General features: G+C 37.6%; 2 protein-coding genes across 7 annotated transcripts in view; both read left to right on the top strand.

The window, feature by feature from the left end:
* LOC122747304 (60S ribosomal protein L6-like) overlaps positions 1-24,279 on the top strand; it is a 35,029-nt gene extending 10,750 nt beyond the window's left edge. The window contains exons 2-4 of the mRNA XM_043993409.1: positions 11,684-11,825; positions 18,643-18,703; positions 23,377-24,279. Of these exons, the coding sequence (XP_043849344.1) occupies positions 11,684-11,825; positions 18,643-18,703; positions 23,377-24,279 (1,106 nt within the window). The remainder of the gene's footprint in view (positions 1-11,683; positions 11,826-18,642; positions 18,704-23,376) is intronic.
* NCK2 (NCK adaptor protein 2) overlaps positions 1-26,183 on the top strand; it is a 194,728-nt gene that overhangs the window by 87,719 nt on the left and 80,826 nt on the right. For 5 of the 6 annotated variants that reach the window (XM_043998280.1, XM_043998284.1, XM_043998283.1 and 2 more), the window contains one exon: positions 17,734-17,925. The gene's annotated coding sequence lies outside the window, so the exon portion shown is untranslated. The remainder of the gene's footprint in view (positions 1-17,733; positions 17,926-26,183) is intronic. The other variant, XM_043998285.1, reaches the window with a different exon arrangement.

Genomic DNA, 26,183 nt, shown 5'->3' with positions numbered 1-26,183 from the left:
TTGGAGAACACTCAAGTGATTAGAATAGTTGCCATTTTGAAGAAGGAATATGTATTCTGTACTGGGGGGTCTTAACCCTTTTTTGTTATATCATGGCAGTCAGGTGAAGCCTATTGACCACTACTCAGAATAATAGCTTTAAATACATAAAATAAAATGCATAGGATTATAAAGAGAACCAATTTTATTGAAATATGATCAGCTTTTTTTTTTAATAAAGTTTAGACACCCTATTCTCTGGATATTATGACAGAAGACAGCTTCGATAAATAAATGGAAGTAAGTTTTTATGGAAAGAAGTTTTTTTTTTTTTTTTTTAAGTGGGGCAATGAGGGTTAAGTGACTTGCCCAGGGGGAGTCACACAGCTAGCATCAAGTGTCTGAGGACACATTTGAGCTCAGGCCCTCCTGAATCCAGGGCCAGTACTTTATCCACTGTACCACCTAGCTGCCCCCAAGAAGATCCTTTTAATGATGGAATGACTAGCCACCTAAAGAGGGTGCTTCTGGTCAAAGAAAACTTTCATTAAGAGTCCAGCTGTCTTCTTGAAACTGTAATGGATTCACATTATGTGTGCATTTATCTTATAGGAGTTTAGCTATAACTCTTGGCTAAAGTCAAAAAAAAGAAGAAAAGAAAAAGAAATAACAATTTTAATTAATTCTAATGAGACTAAGCTTTTTCACTCAGTAAGCATGTGCCTGAATGAACATGAGATATCTAAATCTGCCATTCTTTAATTGATTCAGTTTATGTATGCCTCTTATACATGGTGTGAACTTCTAGCTGTGCTCATTCTCACTCTGGAATGTGCTCTTAATCATATCCATTATTCTGTTCAGATTGACGGAGGGGCACCTTTCATTGGCCTTCCTAGTTTTCGAACCCCTGCTATTTTCCATTTGGCTTGCTGTGTCCTCTCGTCTCATCATAAAGCAGAAGTAAGAAACAGGTTTCACCCTCTCACATAAGCACACTGGAGTGAAATGCTTTCAGTTGTATTTTTTCCCAATCAGTTTCTCTGCCATCCAAGTCCTTATTTTTATTTATTTATTTATTTTTGGTCATTTTCTTATGTATGAGAAGTCTTAGTTATTTTGGTCCTCTTGATCCAGCTTAGCTGGATGTGGTGGGGGAAAATATAATATACATTTATTTGTTTTCATAGCAAATCTCTCAGAAGCAACTGTTTTCTGCTATAGATTTTCTCCTTTTATAGAGCCTCTGGCTAGCCTCTAACTACAACTGTTTATTGAGCTATTTAATTTTGAATATAAGGTGCCCTTCTATGCAGACTTTAGAATCTCACTACCTAAGATGAGTCTTGATTCTAGATTTATATTGCTACTTAAAGTGATCCTTAATATTAATACTTTTTTTAGTAGATGAGATTCTGAAGAAAAAGTAGTGAATATGGAAACCTGATTGAAAATTCAATCTGACAAGGGTGTTGTAAGATCTGTCCTGAATGTGGTAGGACTTCCTGCATTGAGAAAGATCTTGTGCCAGATATGATCCATTCTCACTTTTAAATGTCTTTTATTCCATGATTCTGTTCCAGATGATTCTAGAAAATAGCATTTTTATCCAAGAATTATACATTAACTGTATTGGAAATTATTTTGAAGCCATTGATTGTGATTATTTGAATATTCTACATAATTATTTTTATTGGATATTAACAAGTTCTACAAGAGTACTCTTCCTTTTTTTCTTTAAAACATCCTTTGTATTGTAAAGTGGAACTCTGTATAATTGTGAGAAATAGAACTCCAAAATCTTCTGGAACTCGTTATTTGTGATGTGTCAAAGGTTTATTTATTGTCATTCCATTCTCAAGAACCAGCCATTCCCTAGTGGAATGGGTAACAAAATGGAGGCTCAAAAGCCCTTTTATTTCTTAAGGGGACTGGTCCCTCCCCTTCTTCCCCAATTATTCAAGGATTACAATCCGTGGGCAAAAACTGACGCCGAAAACTAGCCAATTGGAACACAGTGTTCCTTAGCCAATGGGGGGTGGGGGGTGACACAGGGACAACCCTTCAACTCCTTCCCCACATGACACATCTTAGGAGCAGATCTGATTGTAACCAGCCTAGGGTTTCCCTGAATCATGTGATTTTGTTTCCTGAGGGTGTGGGGGACCTTTAAGGCAACTGAGAGGAGCCCAACCCCCATTTGTAGATATCCGCATCTAAGTACCTAGTACTATTCTAATCAACTCTCCCAGCTGAACCTGAGTCCACTCCCCAGACATTAAATCACCTGTAATTGTCTTCCAAGACAGCTCCAATCAATTTGAGAGGAGCCCACTTTTCCCCACAGTAATGAATTCTATTTCTTCTTAGGGATTATGTTAAAATTATGATAGCACTCTGCCCAAGAATTGGCAAAGAATCATACTTATGACTAGCAGTATATCAGAAAAGGATACATATAACAAACAACATATAGTAAGTGCCTACTATGTGCCAGGCAATGTGCTAAGCACTTTAAAATACCTCATTTGAACCTCATAACAACTCTGAGAGGTAAATGCTATTATTTCCCCCATTTTACAGAAGGGGAAACTATGGCAGATGGTTAAGTGACTTAGCCAAAGTCACAAAGCTATTAAGTATCTGAGGCTGGATTTGAACACAAGTTTTCCTGTCTTCAGATCCAGTGCTCCATATACTTCATTACCTAGCTACCCTATCATTTTAAATAGTGAAATTATGTTCTGTGATTTGTAAAACAGTCATAAATGGCACACTAAATTGTGCACATTGATCTAGGGGCACAGTGTATATAGATTCCACAAAAATAAAACTACTGTGTCATAATCATGAGCTAGTTAAAATGAACATGTACAATATAATCATTAGTTCTAATGAATATATTCCCTTGAATCCTTAAAATTTAGAGCTTGGGAGGTGTGCTCATGTGTATGGGGGTTGGGGGTGGGGCTAGCCAACATATTTTAACAGTAAAAAAGATTTCTAGCAAAGTTAGAATCTCATGCTTTTATCTTTGCTTGCACTTCTCTATAGGAATGATTCTGTCATTCTTATAATTTTTGTAATATTTGAAGGTTTCATTAACTACTCATGAACGTTAGAAGAACTGGAGTCTTTTGTATCTGTTTTCCTCTTTCACCAACTTTTTGTGAACCCAACCTGCTTGAAAGCAAACAGAATCATAGATATGACTAGCAATGTGGCAAAGAAGCAATTATATTTTTGAGGATTATTTTGAATGATAAAATACTTTTTGTCTGAAAGGAGCAGCTGGAAGGGCATTTGGGAAAAGAGAAGGGAGGGACATTCCCACTCTTTTTTCTTGATTGCCAAGGTTTTTTTATGGCATAATTGCATGCATATTGGCCTCAGGGATTTTTTTTTAAAGCACCACCTGGCAGGACCATTTCTATTTCTCATCTTCCTGGGTCACTCCATGCAGTAGCACAGCATGGGATTCGGCTTCATAAACCATGAAATGAGTGGGTAGAATGGTGAAGATGCATAAGGTAGTCATTGTGTGCCCAGTGGCTGAAATTCAAAACAGGGAAGTGTGGGACTGCCTCTAATCACTTCTTTGACCATATTTCCTCAACACATTCATTAAGTTCCTTTGTAACAATAAAATGTATGTCTTATAATGAAAATAAAGTGAATGGACCATTGTTTTTCTTGGAAATTTACTAAGAACCAGGCTACAGAGTAGGAGGAGGTAATTAGTTTTGACTTTTTGCCAGGTGTCCATTGAAGTGGATTATTCCTCCTTGTTCCCCCTTAAATGGTCTAGAGTCTAAGTAGTTGATACTTGTCTGGACCCTTCCCCCACCTTTCGTTGTCCTTCCTTTTTTTTAAAAAAAATTGCTTACAGAGCTAATCTGGTACTTTTTTCCACTTCTAACCTAGGCAGAAATCTTTTTGGGATATTCAGACAGGAATGACATATTTGGATTTGTGCCCAGACACTGCATTTGATTGGCTTTATATATGGCATTAATTTGACAGCTGCCATAGGAAGTCCAGTATATGATTTAAAACCTTATTTGCATCTTGAAAGTATTCCATTTCCCTCGTTGGTTCAGTGTAATTATTTTGCAAAATGAATAAAATGTTTCTGAAATGACAAAAATTGGAGTTAGAGTGATAAAATTATTAAGCCAAACCATTATCTGGTTTTCAGCATTGTTGCTTTTTATACTTGTCTCTGGTTGTAATCTTATGGTATAAGCAAGAAGCATTTTTGATAATGGAATGGTAATCTCAATAAGATGAAATGGATCCTAGGACTAAGATATAAATATTATTTCAAATGAAGACAATATTTTTAAAGTAGTGTCTGGCATACAGTAGAGGCTTAATAAATACTTTCCCTCTCCCTTTCTGACTTATTTGCTGGATTATTTGGGTCAAATTGCTTAACCCCTGCCTTTGCCTGTCTATGGAAAATTAAAATTGTGATAGTATATTTTTCACATTTGAGTATGAGAAAGAACATATTGTCTTGATGCAGACAGGTTCAGAATACCAAAGTCCAGTACTATGCATAGAAACACAGTATGTACAAGACAGTAAAGCAAGTCTCCTTCATTGAGGAGAGAGGTAACAAAAGGAAGTAATCAAGGGAGATGGTGAAAACAGGTTGTTTGTCTACCTAGAAGGAGTGGGGTCCCCCCCTTCCCCAACCAGTCAAGGCTTAGTGGGTTTTATTAGGGTTCTTACACATTGGGTCTGGGGAACGGTCCTGCTTCATTGCTAGTAGCGGGGATTGGTAGCCTTGGCATTATTTAGACTCCCAGCCTGACTAGAGAATGGGCTTTGGGCCTATTACAGACAGGGGAACTCGAATTTTTTTTTAACTACCTTAGGGTTTCATTTAGCTAGTTGAGGTGGTTACCGGCGTCATTGAAAAAAAACAAACCACCATATCTTTTTGGGAGAGGAGTAGAACTTAAATATGTATGCATATGTATGCATCTGTATAAGTGTGTGTGTGTGTGTGTGTGTGTGTGTATATACATAACCACATATATACACATACATATCCCACACATACGCAGCTAGTTGGCACAGTGGATAGAGAACCAGACTTGGAGATGGGAAAATCTGAGTTAAAATGCAGCCTCATATACTTAATAGTTTTGTGACCCTGGTTATTTAACTAGTTCTTTAATCCTGTTTGCCTCTGTTTCTTCATCATCTGTCAAATCAGCTAGAGAAGGAAAAGGCAAACCACTTAAGTATCTTTGCTAAGAAAATCACAAATGGGATCATGAAGAGTTGGACACGATTGAACAACATACATACATACATACATACATACATACAAATGTATACGTATGTTTATTTGTATATGTTTGTGTCTATCCATTCATTCATTCTCTCTCTCTCTCTCTCTCTCTCTCTCTCTCTCTCTCTCACATCTATCAATCCATCCATCTATCTATATCTGTTGATAGTTCTCAGCCCATGAAGCTTCTGCAGCATCTGGATTATTTTATTAATTTGTCTTTACAAAGTTTCCACCTGTATGAGAGCTCTCTTGTGCGTGCATGCTCTCTCTCTCTCTCTCTCTCTCTCTCTCTCTCTCTCCCTCCCTCCCTCCCTCCCCCTCCCCCCTCTCTTTTTAGTAAAAATGTGCCTCCTATGTGTCAAGAGGACTAGAGTCCTTACAACAAATTACTTTATCAAAGTGTATGTCAAATGTGGATAGCCTTTTTAAAAAGGTGATTCCTGGGGCAGCTAGGTGTTGAGGTGGTGAGGTAGATAGAGCACCAGCCCTAGATTCAGGAGGACCTGAGTTCAAATCCAGCCTCAGACACTTGACACTTACTAGTTGTGTGACTTTGGGCAAGTCACTTTACCCTCATTGTCCCACAAAAAAAAAAAGAAAAGAAAAAGGTAATTCCCACGTAGAATGACTTCAGTGAAAATTTGGTGCTATGGAAAGAGTGGTGGAATTTTGCATTAGAGGGGCTTGGTTCCAGTCCTAGTGCTGTTAGTTATTATATGTCTGACATTAAGGAAGTCATCTATTCTCTTGTGGCTTCAGTATTCTCATCTATTTAAAAGTGAGGGAATTTGACTAGGTTGCCTGGATGAGATGAGTTCCCTTCTAGTTCAGTCTATGATCTTAAGAGTTAGCTCATCTTCTGCAGATAAACTACTATGAAGCCGCAATTGGAGGATGAGGTATTGTGTTGGTTTTTTTATCTAACTGTCTTTGCATTTATTCCCATTAAATTTCATCCCACTAGATTGGGTTCAGCACTCAAACCTGGCTGTTTCATTTAGAGCTTAAGCCGCCCTGTTAGTCTTGGACATGTGTGACAAGCATGCTGTCCATGCCAGGTTTTTCTTTTTATTTCAGATCTATAATTTAATTGTTGAGCTCCCAGTGTGGATATTTCCTTCTACTGGTATGGTTCAGCATTTCATCTTTAATTACAGCTTTGTTAATAATTTACAGAGGTTATTATTTACACCAACAATTTATAGCTAATGGCACTTAGAAGTTAAGTAATAACTTACAGCTTGAGGCACTCAGAGGTTAAATAATAATAACAACTAACATTTATATGGCACTTACTGTGTGTCAGGAACTGTGCTAAGTGCTGTTTTTACCATATTTGATCATCATTACAATAACTCTGAGAGGTATCAATATTATGAAGTGACTTGCCTGGATTTGAACTCAGGAAGAGGATTCTTTCTGACTGGAGGCCCTGCACTCTATCCATTAAGCCACCTGCCTACCCTTTTCTGTTTAATATTGGAACAACATGAGACACTCATAGGTCATTCAGCAGTTAAAGGAAATTTGCTTAGCCATACATAGCTGGAGAAAGATATTCACCGGGGTTATGCTTTGAGGACATTGTGAGTTGATTCAGCTGAGCTAAGCGCCATTGACTGAATTGCCTCTTGTGGTCTACCAGCCAAGTATCTTAAGATGGACCTCTTTGTGGTGGCTTTATCCCCAGGTGACTGAAAAATGATGTCAGTAGCCTGACTTTTAGTCCCCTGAGCCAATCAAGTCTCATATATAACTTTAGTACCTTTTATGGAGAAACTAGTCTAACTTGCATAAGAGCAGGGGCTAGGATATTTCTCCCACTACGAGTACCATCTGATGTACTAACCTCTGAAGAATGAAAACTATAGGGCAACAGGCAGCAGCATGTTTTTTTTGTTGTTTTTTTTACTAAGCTTAAAAAAGAAACCCAAAATAAAAAAACTCATAACCCAGTGAATGCTACTCTCTACTCCCTGCCACATGTGACAACATATACTTCATACTACACCTGTAGTCTGCCTGAAATCACCATTGGTAGGTGACTACAGTGATCGGGATTATGTGCTCTTTCAATATTTTCTCCTTTGTTCTATTCACAAATTGTTCTCTTGGTTCTGTATACTTTGCATCTGTTCCTATAAGTCTTCCCAAGTTTCTCTGAATTTGTCATATTTATTGCACTTTAAAGCATAGTAATATTCCATTATTACCCATTCTCCAGTCAGCACACATACACTTTGCTTCCATTTCTCTGCTAATATAAAAAAAGTGGTATTTTTCCAATGGTCACCTGCAAATTATTCATGGCATAAAGGATTTCCACCAGAAAATGTACTGGGCAGGAGCAGGGGGGGGGGGGAAGCTGGACTGGGCCCCTGAGCAAGAGTGAGAAGGATTAGATGGATAACCCCAGTATTCTGTTGCCTTCTACAGAGTTGCAGGCAGCTGGGTGGTACAGTAAATAGAGCACTGGCCTTCAAGTTAGAAGGACCCGAGTTCAAATCTCACCTCACACACTTACTAGCTGTGCGCTGGGCAAGCCACGTAACCCCAATTGCCTTAAACAACTGGGGCCCTCTCCAGTTATCCTGATATATATATCTTGCTGCTGGACTCATGCATGATTCTGGAGGAAAGAGTGGGGTTGGTGACCTTGCACAGCCTTCCCTTACTTAAATCCAGTTCACTGCAAGTCATGATATCTGTCATTCTCTTTGAGAATGGAGGACAAAATAACAACAGAGTTAAAACACCTCCAACAATGCTCTCAGCTTTTTGGATACATCATTTAAGGGTGATTTCTGAGACAACGATCACATAAGATAAGGAGTTACTTGTGAAATGCACTCATGGAAGTGAGATCACAGATCTGTTAAAAGTATTGACTTGTTCTCTTTGCTTCCATTTAAGTTCAGTAGTTTTTATGATTTTTTTTCTGTAATAAAGGTCCTTCATTTTATACATTTTAATACTCTTAGAGGAGACTTTTTTTAGTACTGAGACAAAACTTAAGTTTTTTCTTAAAAATATATAATGGCTGTACAGTATAATACTTTCCCTCACTTGTTTGCAATAAAGATATGATTATATACCTTTTGGAATAATTTTTTTAAAAGGTAAAGAGATGAATGAATTCCTCTTGTTAGTCTCAGTCTTTTGAGTCTCAGCTTATTAACTGTTTCCAAACAACCCAGTAAAGTGTCTTTTTTTTTTTTTTTTTTTTTTTTTTTTTTTTTGCGGGGCAATGGGGGTTAAGTGACTTGCCCAGGGTCACAGAGCTAGTAAGTGTCAAGTGTCTGAGGCCGGATTTGAACTCTGGTACTCCTGAATCCAGGGCCAGTGCTTAATCCACTGCGCCACCTAGCCGCCCCAAAGTGTCTAATTTTTAATGCCTATCTTCTTTTATTGCTTTAGAGATTTTGTATTTTAAGTCACACATTTCAAATGTAATTCTCCACTGGCAAATTGTAGCCTTGTGGTAGAAGAACTCACTTCAAGGCTTGGATATAAGTACTAGAAAGAGAAGCTAGAGTGATTTTAGATAGCCATACTATTATTTATTGACCATCTCTTCCTTTCTACCGAGGTTTAGCACTCCCTCTGAACCTGTAGCTGTTAGGCCTAGGTTGAGCTAGGGCTGCTTGGCAAATCTCTAAACTCTTGTCAGCCAGCTGCCCAAGATGGAGCTGGAGCTGGGGACCTGAAGATATGCCCAAGCAACTGTGCCAGGCCTGCTCTTAACAATGTAATAATTCTTCTCCCCCCACCCAAGAGGAACAAGAGCCAATAAGACACTTTGAATACTCTTAAAGAATCCTATGAGGTTTTGTAAGTTTACAGTGCACTCTGGAGCAAGTCACTTCACCTCTAAGTGTGTCCAGGCAACTAATGATAATAAAGTAGTAATAATAATAATAGCTGGCATTTCTCTAGCACTTTAAGGTTTTGTTGTTTATTCTTGTTTAGTCATTTTCAGTCATGTCTGACTCTTTGTGAGCCTATTTCGAGTTTTCTTGGCAAAGATACTGTAGTGATTTGCTATTTTCTTCTCCAGTGGATTAAGGCAAATAGAAGTTAAGTGACTTGCCCAGGGTCACAGAGCTGTGTCTGAGACCAAATTTGAACTCAGGTCTTCCTGACTCCAGGCTTGGCACTCTCCACTGTGCCCCTGGGTTTGCAGAATGCTATATTTATGTTGTCTCATCTGATCCTCATAATAACAATGTAGGTGTTATTGTAATCCCCATTTTGCAGGTGGTGATATTGAGACAGCGGTTACCCGGGGTCACAAAAGAAAGTCTCTGAGGAAGGATTTGAACCTCAGGTCTTACTTATCTACTGCATCACCTAGCCTTCCCCCTTAACAGGACAAGTTACATGTGATCTGGACCCCCAAAAAGAAATTGGAGAATGTAAATTGTTATTCTTCAATTAGTGAAAAATGTTATGATACAGTATATAACTGTGATATTTAACTTATTTAAGGTGGTTGTGAGGATCAAATGATATGATTTAGTTTTTTGCAAGCTTTAAAGTGTTATATAATTGTCAGATATTATTGAAGTGATACATTCTGATATTTTCTAAGGTTGGTAAAGTCATAAGATCATATTAGCCAGGAAACAAACCTACACAATGTTATAAAAATGACTTTTTTTGTGTACAGCCTTGAGTTGGGATGGAAATGAGTCAGATGAAGGTAAAACTTTTGTGACATATCTCAGTTGGCAACTGTAAGAGCCCTGCACCTGTCTATGTGCTGCCCAGTGTGGGATCTGGCCTGCAATATGTAGTCATGCCACAACAGAACAGGTAGTAATAGTCCTTGTGGACAACGTTGTTGTTGTTGTCATAGCAATTAACATTTATATGGTGGTTACTCTTTGCCAGACACTTTTACGATTTATCTCTTTTGATCCTCACAAAAACCCCTGAGAGGTAGGTGATAATATTCTCCCTGTTTTATAGATGAGGAAACTGAGGAAAACATGGGTTAAGTGACCTGCCTAGGGACAGACAGCCTGTTAGCATCTGAGTTCAAATTTGAACTCACATCTTCTTGACTCCAGGTCCAGTGCTCTATCCATAGTAAGGCAAACCTACTTAATGGGTGTAGTATTTTAATCTCACTTAATGTACCGTAGACTCTATAAAATGTTGTGTTAATATTCATAAGGTTGCGCTGTTACTTATAAAATATTGATTCACATTTTGTTTTTTTTTAACTTAGTCATTTATGTAGCATAGTTTCACTTTACTGATATTGCAGTGTCTTGCGTCTTCCATATTATTTCCTGCACCTAATAATTACATTTCTTCTACCTTCTATAGTGAAATTTCTGACAGCAAAGCATGTTACTGCAATGTACCTCCTCTTTGAATAGCAGTATTACTTAACCTGTGTGTGTATTTTTTTCTAAATATATTGAGTTATGCTAATGCTCTTTTTAAAAAACAGAAACATTCACAGAGAACTTGGCAGGCAGTAGAATAATTTTCTATTTGACCCCTTCTTACTCTCCTCCAGTATCTTGTCTTCCCTCTCAGTTGCATTAATAACAACAAAAATCCCCATAGAAAGTATGATGCCGCCCTAAGGATGGTTTAAATAGAAATTACTTGCTTTGAGGGGTCTTTTAGTGATTTCTTCCTTTCTGTTCCCTAGTAGTTCTTCTATTGAAAAAGATAATTTTAATATATTGAATCAATGGTTTTATAAAACCCATGCATTAAATCTTTTAAAGTGATTTTTAAAAAGCCTATTCCCCAAGTCACATAAGGCTAATTTTAAAAAGTACTGTTTCAGATTAATTTTATTTTGGCTGTGTTACAACTTTCATCATCAGAAGGATTTGATTATTTGTACTCCCTCCACCTCTCTCACCTTCCCTTCTCATTCTTCCTCTATCTTTTGTTGTTCAGTCATTTTGGTTATGCCCAACTCTTCATGACCCCATTTACTGGGTCTTCTTGGCAAACATACTGGAGTAGTTTGCCATTTCCCCTCTCCAGCTCATTTTATGGATGTGAAGCTGAGGCAAACAGGGTTAAGTGACTTGCCCAGGGTCACACAGCTAGTAAGCGTCTGAGGCCACATTTGAATTCAGGATGAGAAGTCTTCCTGGCTCCAGGCCCAGAACTCTATCCACTCTGCCACCTAACTTCCCTTTCCTCTCTCCACCACTCCCTTTTCCTTCTCCCTCTGTTTCATCACCCCCTTCTCTCCTTCACTCTCCCTTTCTTCCCCCCCTTTCCTTTTTCTTCCTTTTCCCCTGCCCTTTCTCTACTCTCCTGCTCTGACCCCTAAATACAGTCCATTCCCACTGTAGATCAGCACTGGAACTTTAACTTGTAATTTTCCTGGGGAGGGGGGGGGTGTTCTCATCTCCTTAGGCAGCCTGGTGGCTCACCATATTGATGCCAGACAGTCTTTGGCTCTGCTGCAGCTCAAAACTCTCAAACTTGTGAACCATCAGGCCTCAGCCATCTCAGCCGCAGGGACTACAGGTGTTTGTCATCACATATTTGCTTTCAAGTAAGTGTTTTTTAATAGGAAATAATGCTGGAAATATGGTAGCTTACTTTTTATTAAATGCTTTAGAGCAATATTCATTTTCTCCCTGTACTTATAGAAGCCAATATAGATAGACACAGGGATTGTTTTAGTTCATCATCTTTTCACTTGAAAGATTTAAGAATTTGATTAATTTTTTCCCAGTTAGAAGTTTTGTTGTTTGTAATTATTCTGGACCCATGGAATATTTTTTTTTTAATTCAGAGGATATTTCAGGATCATTAGCAACAAACTCATTAGAGATAGCTATCCCCTCATTTGTTTAGGGTTTGGTAATCTAAATAGGTTCATCGATGTTTCATTGTCAGTCTTAGTTAATACTGCAGCTTTTCTTGTTTCCGTATATTTCCTCAATATCTAAAACAGGCATTGGTACAGAAATAAAGAACAAAATGAAAAGCCAGGAAAGCATCAAAGACTATTTATTAATAGATACAGATTCTGTTTTTACATATACTCTGACAAGACAAACTGACCATCGCCTAACTGTGCTTTTCAGTGAATGATTGATTATAAGCCCTCCCAAAAAGGTGCAGGCTATTTAATCATGTGAAAAATTTTAGCCAGTCTCTAAGGATTATCTTGATTAGTTTATGCCCACTGTCACATACTCCAGGCATGGATGGCATGCTAATCAGATTTGTAGCTGATGTGTGAAGCTAGGAAGGACAGCTCACAGACTTGTTACAATCAAAATCTAAAAGTATATATAATAGGGATAATAATACCAATAGGTAGAATGTGTAATATTTTAGGATTTGTAAAACACTTTAAAAACATTATTTGATCTTCACAGCAATCCTGGGAGGTAGGTGCTATTATTAAGTCCATTTTATAGAAGAGGAAATTGAGGGAGACTTATATGAGCTGATGCAAAGTGAAGTGTGTAGAACCAGGAGAAAATTGTACACAACAGCAGCAATAGCCTAAGGATGATTATCTGTGAAAGACTTGGCCCCTCTTATCAAGACAATGATCCAAGACAATTCCAAAGAAGCCCTGATGAAAATTGCTATCCAACTCTTTAAACTTATTCTAATTTTCACGGTTTTTCCGTGTGTTTTCTTTTGCAACATATTAAAATAGGTTTTTCATGACTTCATGTATAATGTATAAATAATTGCTTGCCTTCTCAAGGGGTGAAGGAGGGAGAGAACTTAGATTTTAAAAAATCTTTAAACATTTCTTCATGTAGGATTAGGAAATATTTAATGAAATAGATAAAATATCTCCCCCCCCCAAAAAAAAAAATCTAGTACAAGTAAAAGATGGAGAAGAGTGAGACTAGCTAAGCCTTTTGGGGGGAAAAACTTGGGAATTTTAGTAGACTTCAAGTTATGTATGACTTAGTAGTCAAAAATCCTAATGAAATCTTAAGTTGCATTGAGAGATTTAGTTGCCCAAGTGAATTTGGTAAATTCCTTTTTCTGTTCTCATCACACTATATCACCACATTTGGGAGGGAGGTATATTTTAGGAAGGACAAAATAGAACACATCACCAGGAGGGCCCCTGGGATAGTGATGGAACTGAAACTCATATTATGTGAGGATGAACTAAACAAACCAAAGATATTTAATTTTTTCCCCCCCTCATTAAACTGTTTTAATGGTCTCAAAATTCTGTGACAGATTTTTGGTCAAATTGGTTTGAGAATAGATGGTTGGGGGGGGGTGGGCTGTAATATGATAATGGATAATAATAATAACAAATATTTATATAGGCACTGTCTTAAGCTTTACAATTATTAGCACATTTGATTATTAACACAACCACCTTGGGAGATAGGTGTTATTGTTCTCCCCATTTTGGAGATGAGGAAACTGAGGCAAATGGAGATGAAGGGACTTGCCCAGGGTAGCACATCTAGTAAGTGCCTGAGGCTGAATTAGAACTCAGTTTTTCCTTTCTCCAGGCCCAGAGCTCTATTCATTATTCTACCAGCTACCCTGCAGAAGAAGGGTTGGGCTTATCTTCTTGTCCCTGCTGGGAGGAACTAGCTGAAAGCTGTAAAAATTGCAAAGAAACAGATTTTGATTTAATGTTAGGAAAAACATCTTTCAACGTTGACAGTTACCATCTTTTGTCATTTCTCTAATTTTCATGATGTGAGGTGGTGCCTAGTGTTGTTTTCAATTTACATTTCTCTTACATTAGTAATTCATTGATCTAGAAGTGTTTTCATGTTATCATTTATAGTCTGCATTTCTTTTTTTGAAAAATCATTCATATCCTTTGAGTACTTACCTATTGGTTGGATGGTTCTTAGTGTTTTTTTGTGTTTCAGTTTCCTGTATGTTTTGGCTATCAGAATTTTATAAATTATATTTGTTGCAAATATTTTCTGACTACTTTTTGTCTTCTAATTATCTTCATTGTTTGTGCAAAAGTTTTAAAATTATATTTTGTAAAAATTGTTGTTTTTATGATCTCTTTTATCCCTTGCTTGAGTAAAAATTCTCTGTTCTTCTCTACTCCCTGCCCTCCTTCACAATGCCATTAAAAGACATAGCTGCATAGATAACAGATTTTTATAAAGAAATACAAAATATCAACTGACTCAGTTCCCTATTTGGATACAAGAAAATTCTAACTTAACAAATAATTCAAGCAGATGCCAGGAAATACTTTTTAACTGAAAATTACCTTTAATAAAGATATAAATTGGAGGAAGGAAAAATTTTATTATTAATTTTATATTATATTCTCATTTTTTTCTAAAGAAAACTGTACATTGAACTGGTGTCAAAACTTTTTAAAAGTGGATTAAAGTGGAGAACATTTCCCAATATATGTTTGTTATTTTTTTCTGAAAAACTTCAAACAAATTATACTTGCCAGTTAATTATATTTTTTAGTTTCAGTGACCTTGTGCCTGATAATATTTGTCTTTCTGCTTGATGCTGTTGTTTTTCCCAGAAATGTGTACTTTCCTCTGATATTTAGATCATATTCTTTAATTATGACCTAAATTGGAATGATAATTTGTACCAGAAAGTTTACATATGCTCAGAGTAAATGTAGGCTGTTGGACATATTTCCTTTAAATCTAAAAAGAAAAATATTTTTATGTTCACTATGTAAATTTCTATAAGATTGTATAGAAGATTGTTGATGAAATAGGCAAACTGCCATGGTGTTACTTCTTTTAGGAAAATAAAAACCACAGCTTTTTTTTTTTTTTTTTTTTTTTTTTGGTGAGGCAGTTGGGGTTAAGTGACTTGCCCACGGTCACACAGCTAGTAAGTGTTACATGTCTGAGGTTGGATTTGAAGTCAGGTCCTCCTGACTCCAGGGTTGGTGCTCTATCCACTGCGCCACCTCACTGCCCCCAAACCACAACATTTTAAGATGCTGTTTTCTCAACCCAGGTGCCTGCTGGTAATCCTTGAGTTGACTAAATAAAAGGAAAAATAGTGATCAATTGCATTGAAGTTACTCTGGTTTCAAATTTTATGTTTCATTCTCACAATTTTTGTTTTATTTTCCATTAAAAATCCAATATGAATTTATTAAGTTCATGTATTGACATTCTTTTTTAGTTATCCCACTGAAGTGTAGAAACTGAATTGTAGACAGGAGCAAAAATTTGTAAGCAAGTATTGCCAGAGTGAAATATTTGCCATCTCCCTGAAGCAGGTAGGTGGTCTAGTAGGTATATAAAATAGGTATATATAATCTTTTACTGTTGCCAGATTTTTTCATGACCCTCATATCCATTTACATGACAGGGTCACAATCCACAGTTTAAGAAGCTTTGGGGAGCAGCTAGTTAGCTAAGTGGATAAAGCACCAGCCCTGGATTCAGAAGGACCTGAGTTCAAATGCAGCCTCAGATACTTGACACTTACTAGCTGTGTGACCCTGGGCAAGTCACTTAACCCTCATTGCCCAAAGAAGAAGAAGAAGAAGAAGAAGAAGAGGAAGAGGAGAAGCAGCAGCAGCTTTGATCTAGTAGATAGAATGCTAGATTTTTAGTCAGTCGTTTTTCATTCGTGACCCAATTTGGGGTTTTCTTGGCAGAGATACTAGAGTGGTTTTCCATTTCCTTCTCCGACTCATTTTACAGATGAAGAAACTAAGGCAAACAGGGTTAAGTGACTTGCTCAGGGTCACATAGGTAGTATGTGTCAGAGGCCAGATTTGAACTTGGGAAGATGAGCCTTCCTGACTCCTAGCTCTGCACTTTATACACTGCACCACCCAGCTTCCTCAAGGAAGTCAGGAAGACCTGAGTTCAAATGTAGCCTCCTGTAGTTAGTAGCTGTATTGCTGTGGGCAAATCGCTTAACTTGTATTTGCTTCAGTTTCATCAACTATAAAATGGGGATAATAACTCCTATATCATGGAGTGGTTTGCGAGAATCAAATGAAATAATTAATTGTAAAAAGTGCATAGCACTTACACCTGACACAGCAATACTAAGCTTTATATAAATGCTTATTCCCTTCCTTTCCCCAAGAGTATACTTCGCTAGTAAAATCTGTTGGCAGGCAAGTGAACGTTTTGGTTTAAATCCGAGGAACAGCTCATTTCATTAATATTCTCATTCTCCTCTCTTGTTCTGACAACTGACAATAGCTGGCAACCTGAGGGGAACACCAGGTTGAGAATACCAAGGGAGGGGGTAACTATCCAGCAGTGAATGAAAACCATTGGCTAAGACCTGTTGACCCTTTTAGAGGACTATCATTTATTTCATTGTTAAGGTTCAACAGAATGGTCTGAAATGGCTCTGTCAGAATTCTTTTTCATATCTAACACTTAACATGCTTCCATTGTTGGATTGTTATTTTTCCTGAATGGTGTCTCTGGAGCTATTGCTATGCACTGTTGGACAAGCAAGACCACCATCTGAAAATGTTCTTTTAAAAAATCCAATAGGTTCTTTGATCTGAATCAGCTTGTACTTATTTTTTTAAAGAGAAATTTTGATTAAATTATTTTTGAATAATGTCTTTTCTCTGACTAGAATGTAATAGATGCTTCTGTGTCAGTGTTAACACTTTGGGTTAAAATTATGATAGTAATGAATTAATTGATCTTGACTGAATTATCAAGATACCTCTTTGGGTAAGGGGTATAATTAAAAATGTCAGTGAACTCTAAGCCCTTAGTGGGCTTCAGGGGCCCCTCTAAAATATTATTAAAAGACTGAAAATATTTACTCAGACATAGTGAATACAGTGTAGAATATAATCTTTGTATGGTCAGCAAAAGGATGCATATTAACTTTCTGTCAAATTTGATTGTATTTATTGAATTTCTTAGTGTTTCTGAAATGGAGGCAAAGGGGGTTTAAGTGACTTGCCCAAGGTCACATAGCTAATAAATATCTGAGGTCAGATTGGTACTCAGGAAGATGTCTTCCTGACTCCAGGCCCTACACTCTATCCATTGTGCCACCTGCTAGTGGTAGCTACTTTTCAGTAGACTGTCTTGTATGTAAGGTCCCTGTATAAATACCATATATGTATTTAAAATAGGACCATGCCCTTGACATTTCTTCTTTATTTAGGCTTTTTCATGAGATTACCAACCTTTTCCTTTCCATTACAAATGCAGAAAGTGTGTGTATTGTTTGAGGTGGAGGAGGAGAAACCCATTTCCTGGATTTTACTCATGTCTTTTTGTTTGTTTGTTTTTTTAGTGAGGCAATTGGGGTTAAGTGACTTGCCCAGGGTCAGACAGCTAGTAAGTGGTAAGTGTCTGAGGCCAGATTTGAACTCAGGTACTCCTGACTCCAGGGCCGGTGCTCTATCCACTGCTCCATCTAGCTGCCCCCTTACTCAAGTCTTTAACCCCTACTTTGAGAATAACCGCTGGAATTGATTGGTTCTAATTTTTTTCCCTTTCTCTTTTAAATAGATTTTGTGCTGCTATTCTACTACATAATACAAATATTCTGGATCAGAATCATCTCAGAAACTTTCGGCTAGAGGTGAGAACTGAAGACACTTCTACAGCTTTGTAACTTTTGAAGCACCATCTTCCCACAGTCATTTTATTAAAGAGCAGTACCTCATTTTATCAGTCACATCTTGTAACTGTGTGCCAAAGGTAAGTTAAGTTATGCCTATAAAGCTTAAATGGGTCTTGCTAAGGTATTGAATAGGATAGTCTTTGACTTTTTCACTGTAGGGTTTAGACTATAAATATGCTATTCAGATTGAACTTTTTAAAGGGCCTGATTTGAAGATGATTATTTTTCTTCAATTTCTTTGTATATGTTAAACTAGATGAAATAATAGAAATTAAATTTCCTTTCCCATATCAAATGCTGGGAAGTTTTAATTTCTTTTATATTTAAGTGACAAGTCAGCATTTCAGTAACCTTTTTTTCTTATGCAGCAAGTAGAGACCCCATCACATTTTTTTGCTTTGCCAACTAAGACTGCTACCCCCACGTGCCAACAATATTTATGTTGTGAACTGAATGTGGCCCATGGCTTCTGAAGGTTATAGAGCATGTTTGTTATAATAAATATTGTGAGAAGCATCTCTTCTCTAACAAAAGGATTTATTAGCCTCAGCTAGTGGCTGACATTTCTTATATTCTGCAGTCAGTAGTAAACACCTATTATTACTATATCAAGTAATACTAGATAAGATTCATTTTAAAGGAAAATAAAGGAATGTGGGTAGTCCCTTGGAATTAATTGTGGAAAGATTTGACCTGTATGTTAAGAATTCCTCTTTTGTGGATAAAAGAAACTGCCTTATCTTAAGTTTTAACCTGGTATTCATAAAAAAAAATTCATAAACACTCTATTTTAGGCTAAAAGCATTGACTCGTTATGGTTCTGCAGTTGCATTTTCACTGTTAGCTGGCAGCAAGGTGAAGATTCATTGGATTCTTGAACTTTTGTATTGGAACATTAGAAATGTCACAGTGGCTTGGACTAGTGAAGATCTCTCCATTCAATCTTTCTTTGACAGGGACACCAATTAGTGTTTTGTGAAAAAGAATATAAAAAATATATATATATATATATGTATATATATTCTTAGTTTTAATAATCCATTACGAATCTATCTCTAGTGAACCTGTACTCAACTAGTTAATATTTTTATGCTATTTTGACTAGTTAATTTTCTTATGCTATTACCCTTTTGGGGAGGGGAGGTAATAAATTATCTACATTTTTCACCTCAGTATGAAGTGCTATTTCTTTTTATTTAAATTAAAAACATATACCCTAATTTAAACTTCCTGTTACTTGGATAAATTTGCATTTTACTTCTTTTGAGTTTCTCTCCAAACAGAAGAGCAGAATGTTTTTTATTTGTCTTTGTGGAAGTCCCTCTACTTCTTTTTTTTTTTTTTTTTTTTGCAGGCAGTGGGGGTTAAGTGACTTGCCCAGGGTCACACAGCTAGTAAATGTCAAGTGTCTAAGGCCGGATTTGAACTCAGGTACTCCTGAATCCAGGGCCGGTGCTTTAACCACTGCGCCATCTAGCTGCCCCGTCCCTCTACTTCTTTAAGCATTTTATTTTTCTGTAGTCCAGATTTTCTCCATTCTATATTCTCCATTCAGGTGTGAGAAAACCAGAGATGCACATGCCATCACAGATTTTATATAACGTTAGAAGTTGTTGGGATGTTTTGCTTGTTTGTCTGGTTTTTTTTTTTACTTTCCCCAGTAGTATTATTTATCATGATACCTTTATGACAGTGTGAACACATTCTGCCAGTTTTTTCAGGCTCTATTAACTGCTATGCTAAGTGAGCACATTCTTCCTGAAGTCTTCCCTGACTCCTCCCTTGGGGGTTAAGTGATTTGCCCAGGGTCACACAGCTATTAAGTGTCAAGTGTCTGAGGCTGGCTTTGAACTCAGGTCCTCCTGAATCCAGGACCGGTGATTTATCCACTGCACCACCTAGCTGCCCCCAGTATTCGTCATTTTTAAAAGGTGTAACTTTAAGAAAAAAGTTATACTGATGACTATTATATAAAAATAAAAGGCATTTCTGAATGTCCCCTGCTATTTTAAACAATAATTATTAACAAAAGTTACAGTTAACATAAAATTTTGCCTCACAGTATATGTAATGAATGGTCTCATGGCTTTCTGAAACAATGGGGAGGGTAGGTTTTTTTATCTGTTTTCCAGGATGATTTTTGCATTTTAATTTCCTTAGAGTTTGACTTATTTTTAATTATCTTTTCTTTTCATTTGCTTCTGCTTCTTTCATTCACCATCATTTTATACAAATCATTTCATGTTTCTCAGAATTCCTAATAGTCATCCTTTCTTATTATACAGTGACATTCCACTACATTGATAAAACCACAGCTTGTTCAGCCATTACCCCAATTGATTAGCACCCATTTTCTCCCAAAATTCATACGTACCAGAAATGTACCTATGAGTATTTTGGTATTTATAGGGCCTTGGTGGGGTGGGACCAGGAAGTCTTTGACCTTAGAATTTAGGCCCAGTAGTGGAATTGCCGGATTAAAGCTTATGAATGTTTCAGTTACTTTTCTCCCATAATTTCAAATAGTTTTCTACAATGGTTATATTTCTCTTATTAGTAATATGAAGCACTTTTTCATGTGGTTGGTGACAGTTTGTAAATTTTCTTTGAAAAACTGTTCATATCCTTTGGCCATTTACTGTTGGGGTCACATCATAATTTTAAGGACTTACTACATAGTAATATTATAATACCTGTATGGAATATACTATCAGTTATTTAGAATTGTACTTTCATGATATAAATAATGTTGCACTGGTCAAATATTGGATCCTGGGTATAAAGTGATACAAATAATGTATTTCCAGGGAGATTATGTCTCAGATGGCTTGAATTTTGTGGGCTGAGGAAAGTAAATTAGACTTTCATAAATATCATTTCAGTTTTTAATATGTATATACAGACCATAAGTTAGTTACCATCATGTCATATTTTCCCATTCTAGTCTTGAAACAGCAAGAGCTTTGTTTAATGAAATATTATCCTACTGAAGAGAGAAAAAGAAAGTTAAACATTATTTATGTAACCCTTTCATTTATTTGCAATCATGTTTCTACTGGTAAAGAGAACCAGCTTGCCTCTTAATAATCAATTAGTAAGCATTTATCACATGCCCACTATAAGCATTGGTTTAACCTAAATTAATTGTTGTTGATCAGTTGTTTTAGCATCTGACTCTCAGTGACCCCATTTGGGGTTTTCTTGTCAGATGCTGGAGTGGTTTGTCATTTCCTTCTTCCTCTTATTTTACAGATGAGGAAACTGAGGCAAACAGGGTAAAGTGACTTGCCTAGACTCACACAGGTAGGAAGTTATCTGAGGCTGCATTTGAACTCCGGTCTTCCTGACTCCAAGCTTGACATTCTACCCACTCTGCCACCTAGTTAGCTTCCATAATCCTTGGTTAATACTTGACCTAAAAAACAATAACAACAACAAAACTAGCGTTTTAACATTTTAAAAATGTTTCTAATGCCCAGTACTCCTGGTACTTTGTAGCTTTTGGGAAACTTCTAGGGACTAATATGGGAAGGCTCATTTTCTCATTTGGCAAATGCTCTTCAAGCATTTATGCCCCTGGATCATAGTTACTGGGGCAGCTAGGTGGAGTGTCAGGCTTCAAGTCAGGAAGACTCATCTTTCTGAGTTTGAAGAATCGGGCATGACTGAAAAATGACTGAACAAAACCATAGCTACTATGGGAGATGAACTATAGGCAGTGCTACCTCCACAATAGTGAAGGCTATCAGCAACTCTTGTAAAGAGCTTCAGGGGACAGCTAGGTGGTGCAGTGGATAAAGCACTGGCTCTGGATTCAGGAGGATCTGAGTTCAAATCTGGCCTCAGACATGTGATACTTACTAGCTGTGTGACCCTGGGCAAGTCACTTAACTCCCATTGCCCCCGGGGGTGGGGGGGGAGTTTCAGAGACTAACTTGCCCAGTTTCAGCCATTTTCACTATTACTTGAGGGTAGAGTTGTTCTGACTAGTTTTATGCGTTGTTCTAGATAATTAATCAGAAAAGGCACTAAGGATATGTTTCTTCTGCTCTTGTAGCAACTCTGGCACAAAACCAAATAACTCTGTTTACATTGTGGTTCATTGGGGCGGGGGTGGGGGTGGGGGGCCCAGAATCACTGGTTTTTCTGCAATCCAAAGGTCTGAGTGTGATGCCCAGGCCTTGCACTCAGCCAAACTCCCCTTGTCTTAAAATAAGGATCACAACAATACTGGTTGTGTTTCACTGCCTTCTTATCAAAGAGATGGTGGTGAAAAATGTTATGTTTTATTTTATTTTTCAAATTTTATTTGCTTTTATTAAGCACCTCCTACTAGGCTAGGTACTTGAGATTCTTCATATATTTTAAAGTGCTATTTTTAATATGTGTGGTTTGTTATTAATTATTAAGAATGAAACTAGGAAGGAAATCCCCAAGTAGTGAGACAAACACAAATACGGGTTTAAGTGATCGATGAATCCAGAATTGGTTGGGACGATATAGAATAGAAAAGGCTTGTATTGTCTCTAACTTCATGAATTGTTAATAGGACAAATTGATAGCAGACACCAATAAAACAGGCAGGTTCCCTGAGAGCCAAGCAGTTGGGAAGTTATTCTTAAATCCCATAACCTTTGATTGGGCCTCAGTTGGAATAGTCAGATGAGAAGTGTATTATGATCTAAACTCCTTAAAATTCCATTCAACTAACCCAGTTCACTTTCTGTGGAATAATAATAATAGTAACACCTAAGATCTCTAAAGGACTTTCCATTTCTCCCCTCCCCAAGGTACTTTAACATACATTATCTAGTCTTCTCAGGTATATTCATGGTAACACCCTGAAGTAATTAAGGGTGGGCAGCATTCCTATTTTAGAGGTAAAATGGAGCCACAGAAGGAGGTAGGTGAAATGCCCAATTTGTTTTCCCTTATACCTTGGTTATCAGGAATTTCAGAGTAGTAAATCTATAAATCCTAGAAAAACACATAGAGACTTGCCATACCGAGTGAAAAGAATGGGATGAGAAAAATAGAAGTCTCAAATCTTAGCTGTTTGCTCTTTATCCTGATACAGTAAGTTTGATTTTGATTTCTAGGAAAAGTCTAGAATGTGATATTAAAGGAATGATTGGTGAATAGCTAGAAATGGTGATGATAAGAGGCTGTCATGGCTTCTTCAAGAACTTGGAAAGGCCAAGGCTGACAAAAGATGGTATAATGTTGGAGCAGCTACTGAAAGGCAGGTAAACTGTGATTGCTGTTGGTTTGGCCAGAACTCTCTTTTTGTCATTGTTAAGTGTGCCTCACAAATTAGGAAAGGGGCACGTGTATTTAGAAATGATTGTAGTGCAAAAGCAAAAGAGATTCATAAATAAAATTTTTTTTAATTGGCCATGTTAGACTATGACCTTTTTTTTTTTTTTTGAGGGGGTTGATAGTTTGGTTGACTTGCGTTTTCATTAAATATCATTTACCTAGATTTTAGTGAGAAAGTTGACATAGTTTCTAATGCTATTGTGAACTAGAATGAGAAATGTGTATTAGAAATAGTAAATAGGGGACTCTCAAGATGGCGGACCAAAACCCCCCCAAAGGAGCTAAAGGAAAAAAAGGTCAAAAAAGAAAAAAAGGAAAAGAAGCCCAAAAAGGAAGATGCTGCTGAGAAGGTGGTGAAAAAGCCTCGAAAGCATTGCAGCCGCAACCCGGTCCTGGCCAGAGGGATCGGCAGATACTCAAGGTCTGCCATGTATTCCAGGCAGGCCATGTACAAACGCAAGTACACTGCACCCAAAACCCGGATTGAAAGGAAAAAGAAAGAGAAGGTACCTGCTACCATCTCAAAGCCAGTTGGTAGGGATAAGAATGGAGGAAACCAAGTGGTAAAGATCCGCAAAATGCCAAGGTATTGCCCTACCAAGGATGTGCCTAGAAAGCTGCTCAGTCATGGCAAAAAGCCCTTCAGCCAGCACGTGAGGAGACTCCGATCTAGCATCACCCCAGGCACAGTTCTGATCATGCTCACTGGCTGCCACAGGGGCAAGCGAGTGGTTTTCCTGAAGCAGCTGGCTAGTGGTCTACTACTGGTAACTGGACCTCTGACCATCAACCGTGTTCCTCTGCAAAGAACCCATCAGAAATTTGTCATTGCCACTTCTACCAAGGTTAGCCTTTCAGGTGTGAAAATTCCAAATCATCTTACTGATGCTTACTTCAAGAAGAAGAGGCTCCATAAACCTAGACACCAAGAAGGAGAGATTTTTGACACAGAAAAAGAGAAATATGAGATTACAGAGCAACGCAAGGCTGACCAGAAAGCAGTGGACTCTCAGATCCTGCCCCAAATCAAGAAGATTCCTCAGCTCCGTGGCTACCTGCGTTCTGTATTCTCTCTCTCCAGTGGAGTCTATCCTCACAAACTGGTGTTTTAAATGCCTGGCAGAGAACTCTTATTAAAATATTTGAAATAACAAAACAAAACAAAACAAAAAAAAGAAATAGTAAATAGGGGCAGCTAGGTGGCACAGTGGATAGAGCACCGGCCCTGGAGTCAGGAGGACCTGGGTTCAAATCTGACCTCAGACACTTGACACTTACTAGCTGTGTGACCCTGGGCAAGTCACTTAACCCTAATTGCCTCACAAAAAAAAAAAAGAAAAGAAATAGTAAATAAACCATACTTTTATAAATAATAATAAATAAATCATAAACATTGTTGTTCTTTGTCCTACATTCTTGAAGAAGACTTGCAGTGAATTGGATTTAAGTGAGGAAGGGCTGTGCAAGAGATCACCAGCCTCATTCTCTCCTCCAGAGCCATCTGGGTCCAGTGGCAAGATATACATCAGGATGACTGGAGATGGCCCTGGATGTTTTTTAAATTTTAATCATAAAAGTATTTTATTCTTTTCCAGTTACATGTAAAGATTTCAACATTTGCTTATATAAGATTTTGAGTTCCAAATTTTTCTCCCTCTCTCCCTTCCCTCCCTTCTCCCCAAGACAGAAAGCAATCTGATACAGGTTATATATGTACAATCACATTAAACATATTTATACATCAGTCATGTTGTGACTTTGGAATTGTCTTGGATCATTGTATTGTGAGAAGAGCTAAGTCTATCACAGTTGATCATTGCAAATATTGCTGTTACTGTGTACAGTGTTCTCCTGGTTCTGCTCACTTCACTCAGCATCAGAGTACTTAAGCCTTTCCAGGTTTTACTAAAATCTGCCTGCTAGTTATTTCTTAGAGCACAATAGTATTCCATTTCATTCATGTACCACAACTTGTTCAGCTATTCCCCTGGGCAATTGATGGGCAATCCCTGGATTTCCAGTGCTTTACCACCACCCAGAGAGCTGCTATAAATTTTTTGTACATGTGGGTCATTTCCCCTTTTTTATGATTTCTTTGGGAAACAGACCGAGTAGTGATATTACTGGGTCAAAGCTTATGCACAGTCCCATAGCCCTTTGTGGCCCTGGATGTTTGAGGCAATTGGGGTTAAATGACTTGCCCAGGGTCGCACAGATAGTAAGTGTCTGAGGTGAGATTTGAACTCAGGTCTTCCCAACTTCAGGGCCAATGCCCTATCCACTGAGCCACCTAGCTGCCCTAAATCTTAAACATAAATAAACAGTAACAAATAATTATTTAAGTACTTGCTGTGTGCCAAGAACTGTTATAAGTATGGAGATACAAATAGAAAAAAAGCAAGATAATCCCTATTCTCAAGGAATTCACACTGTAATTAGGTGAGGCAGCACATCCAGATGGAAAATTCCAGAAGTCCAAAGGGTGCAAGTGACAAGTTAGATTGCAAGACTCAGAGGTCCTTACTGTTGCTGAGGGACTGAAGAGTATAGGGGAAGGACAGATCATAAGGCCCAGAGGGTGTTCGTTCTTATTGGAAGGGATGAACTTGTTCACTTCCATCTAATCCAAGCCTTGTGAGCAGTCAGTTCACCTGGTGAACTGGTCGTGGTTGTGGGCTTCCTACCTTACCCCCATCCAAATGTAGATGGTTTCTGGGATGGCTTAGGGCTAGAAGAGACCAGTAAAAAATGCAAGGGCAGAACATCTCCAGACAGAAGACTCAAGGGATCAAAGCTTGGCTATTAAGCACCATTCTCAGTGCTGTAGGTAAAGGGATATACAGTATGCCCTCAAGTTTGAAGATGACAGACACAAAGCTGGACGGAATAGTAGACACACAGTGGCAGAGGCCAAAAGATGTTGAAGGGCAAAATGATGAGGTAAGAATCTACTAAGGTGAAATTTAATAATTTCGTGCTTAAGTTAAAACCAATCAGCTTCACAAGTGCAAGATGA

This window comes from Dromiciops gliroides, chromosome 3, assembly GCF_019393635.1.
Source record: "Dromiciops gliroides isolate mDroGli1 chromosome 3, mDroGli1.pri, whole genome shotgun sequence".
Lineage (NCBI taxonomy): Eukaryota > Metazoa > Chordata > Mammalia > Microbiotheria > Microbiotheriidae > Dromiciops > Dromiciops gliroides.
The sequence above is the reverse complement of the archived record's forward strand: the minus strand, read 5'-3'. Positions and strand labels throughout refer to the sequence as shown.